The 6,888-nt window shown below is 43.0% G+C and overlaps 1 protein-coding gene across 1 annotated transcript; it reads left to right on the top strand.

The window, feature by feature from the left end:
- The first annotated feature begins 2,480 nt into the window (after nucleotides 1–2,480).
- Nucleotides 2,481–5,839, top strand: Noc (zinc finger protein no ocelli). The gene is made up of 2 exons (XM_072899061.1): nucleotides 2,481–2,844; nucleotides 3,141–5,839. Exons 1-2 carry the CDS (start codon nucleotides 2,758–2,760, stop codon nucleotides 4,572–4,574), a joined length of 1,521 nt encoding a protein of 506 aa, XP_072755162.1. The 5' UTR covers nucleotides 2,481–2,757; the 3' UTR covers nucleotides 4,575–5,839.
- Nucleotides 5,840–6,888: the final 1,049 nt, after the last annotated feature.

Genomic DNA, 6,888 nt, shown 5'->3' with positions numbered 1-6,888 from the left:
GATGAAAGAGAACTATATTAGCCGTAAACTCATCTGTCAGTGTCAAGACGTCAAAGAATCGCCTTCGGGATATTAGCAGCGCCGTAACAACCGACAGTTTACGCAGAAGCATAAACTGCCGCCTACCTTTATTTCTTTCTGAAAACTAAGGTACAAAGAGAAGTAAGATATTGACGTTGAATCAAACGGAAAAATGTGCAATTCTACAGTGATTATGATAATTATAAAAATAGAAAGAGGCGCTCGTAGTATATGTCATACGTATACAAAACCATAATACGAATCTCTCTAAGGAACATATCACATCAGTTAAATTTTAAAATAGGTTTATTATAATTTTTGACTGGTAATAAAATTTTTTTTTAATTTTATACTGCTTCAGAAATAGCTTGTTGAAATGTAACAATAAATGTTAAATGTTTTATTACGCAAGAGAAATAGAAATACTTGTTTAAATTAATAAATGAAATTTTGTTTTCTACAACTGTAAAAGTAGAGGGAGAAAAAAATTTATAATTTTTGACAGATAATATTTTTTTAACTATCTTTATATGCTGGCTCTCAAACAGCTATCAAATATGTAACTATGTTAAATATATTTTAGTGTGAAAAAGATAAAGATACTTTTTTTTTAATTTGACAAGTTAACGAGATTTAATAATTTTTACGATTACCAAGATAAAACATTAACGATTCTGTGACATATGGCAAAATCAATATTGCTTCACAATTGCAGTGAAAATTATTTCTCGAAGCGAACAAAAGTAACGTCATATCGTCATATATTGCGAATTTCTCTCTCTCTCTCTTTCTCTCTCTCTCTCTATTCACGGCTTATATTATAATAGTTAATGATACCGAGAATGTTATAATGAATTCCAGTGTAAATTACAGTCGACATACCTATATGCATTTCTCAGATACTGTTCGGTTGCATTCCTGCGCGAAGTGCTCCCTGGGGTAATTATTGTTTACCGCGGGTATGCGGTCTACGAAGCGGGCGTGTGGATATCGTCATAATTCGTCGTAATTACCTTGTAACATAGTTACTTCATCGATCGCTTTATCTTGCTTAAGCTGTACTTAGCGGAATGGCCATAATCGCCTAACCGCGGAGCGTTTCAGTTTGAACGAGGTCTGATAGTCAAGCTCTTTAATGGCCGTATCGCTCGTCAAGCGGACGCGTATGATGCGTGCCTGGCGAGCACGCGTGTAAACGCGTTACACGCGTGAGTGCACCGTCGGATTTCATCAAATATGTATTCTGTGCATTTCATTCCGCATAGTATAAACATACTCGACTTTTGACATATCGATGATAAAGAGGCGCTATCGTTATATTTTCGTGTGCGTAGGAATTGTAAGAATTACTATTTTATAATCTGCCTTGACGACTTGGCAAGCTAGAAGAGAGCTACGAGAAAAATGTTCACATTGCGTGATATGTATAAAATATTCAGACATTACAAGAATGTGCACTTGGAGGCTGCTCACGCAGCAAAGATCAATCGCCGTCATTTCGGCAGCGATTATCTGTTATCGACGAGTTCGAGGAGCGCGCGATCAACAGCGCGACATAAAGAACGGCACGCAAATATCAAGAGATTGGTATAGCCACGAGGCGTTAAGTACCGGATGACTCAGTGCGCACTGTGACCGCGGCCGCGGCCGCGGCCGCGGCCACGGCCGGAGTCGAAGCCGGTGCCGGAGCCGGAGTCGGAGCCGGAGCCGGAGCCGGAGCCGGGGCGATAATTAAAACGCTTTTACAAAACTGTAGGCAAACAGCGCTTAAGTGGCTGTCATTCGTTACCCCGTGGGGCCGCGGCAAGTCGGTAAGTCGCTGAGCGAGCAATCAATCACCCGACCCTCTCCCCTACCCCTGGCGGCCCATTACATTTCTATTTTGAAAGCTGCTTATTAAGCGGGGCCGGCTGGAGAGACAGACAGGTTTCACGGTATAAAATATCGGGTTGCCGTGGTGGCAGGAACGACGGTTCCGTGTCGTGGCGGCTGTGGTAGCACTAGCGGGGAAGGGTAGCGGAGGAAGTGGCTAGAGAGAGAAAGATAGAGAGCGAGAAAGAGAGACGATGAGCTGGGGACGGCGCGAGGGAAGGGGGGGGGGGAAGGGCTCGTCGGTCGGCGGAGCGGGGAGAAGGGGGATGGACGGCTGTAAAAGCGGTGAAATATCAAAGCCGGGATGGGAGCTGTCATCGTCGGGCCAACATCATGGGTGGCGTGTTGAATTAGAATGCCTTCCCACACCCTACACAGCACCGAACCCCACCGCAATTCTCCCACCATAATGCCATCTCTCCCTCTATTCTCGTATAGGGCGTGGTGGTGGGGATGACAGGAGAGGACAGGTTATACACCCCGGGTCGTGGAGGACGGTGGCGGGTAGAGGGGCAAGGAGAGAGGGAAAAGCGAGGAGATTGCGTTGCGCCGCCAGACACCAGACGGCGCAGCCAGACCGTTTCTCTCGCAGTGTAGTGACTCGCTCGCGCGAGCCACCACTATTTTCCTGGATTTCGTGGAGTACGCGTCGTCGTTTGCGAATACGCTGCTGCTGCTGCTGCTGCTGCTGCTGCCGCCGAGGCAGTGATCGATTCCTGCCGACGGAGACGCAGCGTTCGCGGCTCTCTCACGGTGGTCTTATTCTCGGTCGGGTTCGACGCGCGCGAACCAATTTCGCACAGTTCTGTGTGTAAATATTACCTGTTGGTTTAAGTGCAGTGAAATTTATTAGTGGGTAACCAAATGGTTGTGCTTGAGGAAGGAGGTATGCTGACTACTGGACACAATCAATATTTACCACCGGATTATCTTTCTCCGCTTCCAACTACGGTTAGTATTGTGTAGTATCGTGTAGTATTTTATTTTACGTTCAAGAGCAATGTAAATCTTGACGAAAATATACGTAATATACGTAAATATATGAAAAATTGATAGTCGAGAATCGCTCTATTTTTGCTGTATTTTCTTCTATTAATTTTTTAATAAAATTATCGCGATCCGACAAAACCGAACAGAAAATTGCATTGTTAATAATCGAGATGTTAGATATTTTTTTGCGTATATCTATAGTTCAATGTTATTGTTTTCTTCGTCGATCTTGTTTATAATTTTACTTTCTTTCGCAGTTGGACGCGAAGAAAAGTCCGCTGGCGTTATTAGCGCAGACATGCAGTCAAATCGGGGCAGATTCGCCCAGTAAACCGCTGATATCGCCCTTGGAGAAGAACTCGAAAGGAATAAATATCGCTACGAACGCGAAATCGCCGCCGGCCGCGAAGATGGAACGCAACAGTCAGCGCAGCAGTCCGACGGACGGCAAGTCGCTGGCGTTCAAACCGTACGAGGCCAATGTCGTGACGAAGAAAACCTCGGACGAGGGCAGGCCCGCGTCCAAGGCCAGTGTACACAGTGTCAGTGGTCAGGATAGTATCAGTGTGAGTGATAACATGTATCCCGACAAAAAATCGTCCGGTAATCGTACGCCGATCGGTCGAAAGTCTGCGTCGCCGAGCGAGCAAGCGACGGCGACGGCCACCAGCGGCACGCCGTCGGTCGACCGTAAGACCCCGGCCGATCGCGAAAAGACTGACGGTTCACCACGGAGCAGCAATAATAGTATCAACGGTAGCAACAATAACAACAACAACAACAACAATAACAAAAATAACAACGGCACCAGTCCGATTATCAGATCCGGAATGGAGATCCTCTCCGGCGCGCATACAAAGGACGCGAATCTAGCGGCTTACAAACCGGGTCTTCCAGGATTCTCCAGCAGTTCGTTGTGCTGTCCGCCTGGTCTGGCCGAGAATCCCGCCTTCAGGCCGCCCTTCGCGGGCGCGTCACCCTTCTCGCATCATCATGCCGCCGCGGCAGCGCTGCTCGGCTATCCGTCGGCCAGTCCGACCGGCGGCAATCCGTACGTGACTTACGCCCGCGTCAAGACTCCAGCCGGCGGTGAGGCTCTGGTACCGGTACCTGTCTGCAAGGATCCCTATTGCACTGGTTGCCAGTACAACATGCACAGCGCCCAGATCATGATGGGCGCGGGTAGCTGTCCGAGCGGCTGTACTCAGTGCGACCATCAGAAGTACGGCCTGGCCATGGCGTTGTCGTCGTTGGGCCCGATGCCGCCTCCGTCGTTGTCTTATCCGTCCACGTTGGCCGGCGGCCGGCCTTACGTCTGCAATTGGATCGCCGGCGAGTCTTACTGCGGAAAAAGATTCTCAACGTCGGAGGAGCTGCTTCAACATCTGCGTAGTCATACGAGCCTGGCCGGTGGCGGTGATCACGCGGCATCTGCGGCGGCGCTTTTAGGCAATCCGCATCCGCATCCACTGCTGTCGCCGTCAACGACGCTTCATCGGGCCAGCGGTGGCACTTATCCCGCGCCGTCGCTCAGTCCCCTCAGCGCCAGATATCATCCGTACGGTAAACCGACGGGCCCGCTCCCGGCCTCGTTGGCCGCCTCGCCGTACAGCGCTTTCAACGCCTTGGGACCGTATTACTCGCCGTATGCGGTTTATGGACAACGAATCGGCGCTGCCGTACATCCTTAAGACGGATATATGTCCCGAGGGGGGACACAGCGGGGGATAGAATTATTCGCAAAGGAACTGTTTCTTCTTTTTTTTTTTTTCTTTTCTCATTCTTCCCCCCTCCCCTCTCTCTCTCTCTCTCTCTTTCCTTCTCTGTCTCTTTCTTTCTCAGTGTACAGTTGGAAAATGTGCAAAGAATGATGCGGACGAAATTGCCGTCTAAGAGAGACTGTTGTGTAAATAGCCACTGTGTATAATACAAATTTTATTTAAAAGAATTCTATATATGTATATATACATATAAATATATGTGTACATTGAAGATTATAATTAAAGTTTATGAAACAACTTGGCAGTGTAACGTTGCATCGCGACACCACTCTCTTGCGGAACTTCTATGATACACAAGTAATACGCATCTCTATTAAAATCCGGTTACCAGGTTGGGAAGAGGTCTGTTCCAGCTGTGTAAGTTGATATTGTCACGATCGCTGAACGAACAAAACCTCCCTCGCTTTCACACGTAAGATACGAAAGAGAATTTCGGATCGCGCTTCCAAACGCATTCTCGACGAGACGTCGTGTTTTATCTTTCAGCGTTTTTTTTTTTTTTTTTTTTTTTTTATACACATAACGGTAGATCCTCGCCCCGTTGTACGTCACATCTTCGCGTTACAAGCGACATTAATTGGTTATTCGACGATGTACTGAACGCATGTCTGTGAAGGATTGTAAAGTGCGTATTACGAGTACACTGTACATTTTCCGACGCTCCGCAAACGCGAACCTTTCATCTTAACGCGTTCGATAGTGTTTCGCATGTTTCTATGTCCATGATATAACTGTGATATTACGCTACTTTTTCAAGAAAAAAAAGAAAAAAGATATCCGTGAATAAGAAAGAAATATTAATGAAAATATTCAAGATATCTTTCTCTGAGATGAAATACAACGTTGTAATTTATTATCGCCGTCATTTGTCAAAAGACAAATATGGTTATCGTTGCAAAAAAATAAAATTATTCTAGATAATATGTTTTTATCTCTTTTTTTGTTCTTCACGAAATTTGATATTTACATAAAGAATATTCGATCAGGTATAGTGAGCGTATCGAATCGCATTGTTTTTCTAACATCACATCGTCTTACATATTGTCGAATAGGATGATCTGATAAAGGAAGCACATGGTGTACGATACGCATTATTCGCATTGTAAATATCTCTTGTAAATATCGTTGAGTTTCCATACCGCTTTAATAAAAACAATGTTTGTAGAATCATCTAATCCTTTATATCTATTTCACCATTTAGCCACGTCGTTCGAGTGTACCAGATTCCTTCCTTTTCTCCGCTTTTGGTATGTTTTTTTCATATAATTATTAATTTTTTTTTCCATCTATTTTTGCAAGTAAATTTTTCGAATAAAATTAATCCTATATATTTTGATCATTAAAATGCGCAATTACTTATGTATCACTAACAAAAATTTATCTCTGTTCGCTCAAACTATATGTATTTATACGTTGTGCGTATAGAGTAAAGATATAAATTATTATATGATATTTAATTTTGATTCGTATTTATGGTATAACGTTTTTTGTTGCATTATACGAGATGTAAAAATCAGTCTGCCTGATCTCGCTGACCCGTTACGATTTCTGCTCATCAGTCATGCTTGACGGATAATTTATCAAACGCACTTCACAATCTGTCATTCACTGGCAACAAGGCGTATTTCTTGTATGTCTAAATTTATTATTCGTTTATATTGAACCTTTCGTAGAAAAATGTAAGAAATAATACGTATATACCATATTTTATATATTCTTTTTATCGTGGAAAATAATATAATTTTACTAAATCAAAAAATCAAGATAAAGATAATTATTGTATTTGCAACGACTCGCCTGGAGATTTCAAGCCATTAATTTCAAAAACTTTCTTTATCTCTTATAGATAATCTTTATAAAATTTTGATTATACCCTGTTATTTCTTTCTATCATAAATTAAATAATTTTAATAATGTTTCAGTTAAATACAAGTATGATATTATTAACCACATCCCATCGTTTTATCAATCATTGTCAATAGCCACGCTGACTTTGAATAATCTACTTACATATTACATTGTATATCTTAACTATACATCTTAAAAAAGTTAATAGCTTTAAACACACACACATGAATTTTTATATCTGTTCTTTATGCGAAATAATAGTTCGTTTACTTCAAGTTTGTCTTGCACAAATAGTAAAATTAATCAAATTTATCTATAATTTAACATCATTAAAGTGACATGTGTCGAATAAGGATAAAAAGGTAAATTTTATGAG

Source organism: Anoplolepis gracilipes, chromosome 9 (assembly GCF_047496725.1).
Source record: "Anoplolepis gracilipes chromosome 9, ASM4749672v1, whole genome shotgun sequence".
NCBI classification, from domain to species: domain Eukaryota; kingdom Metazoa; phylum Arthropoda; class Insecta; order Hymenoptera; family Formicidae; genus Anoplolepis; species Anoplolepis gracilipes.
The sequence above is the reverse complement of the archived record's forward strand: the minus strand, read 5'-3'. Positions and strand labels throughout refer to the sequence as shown.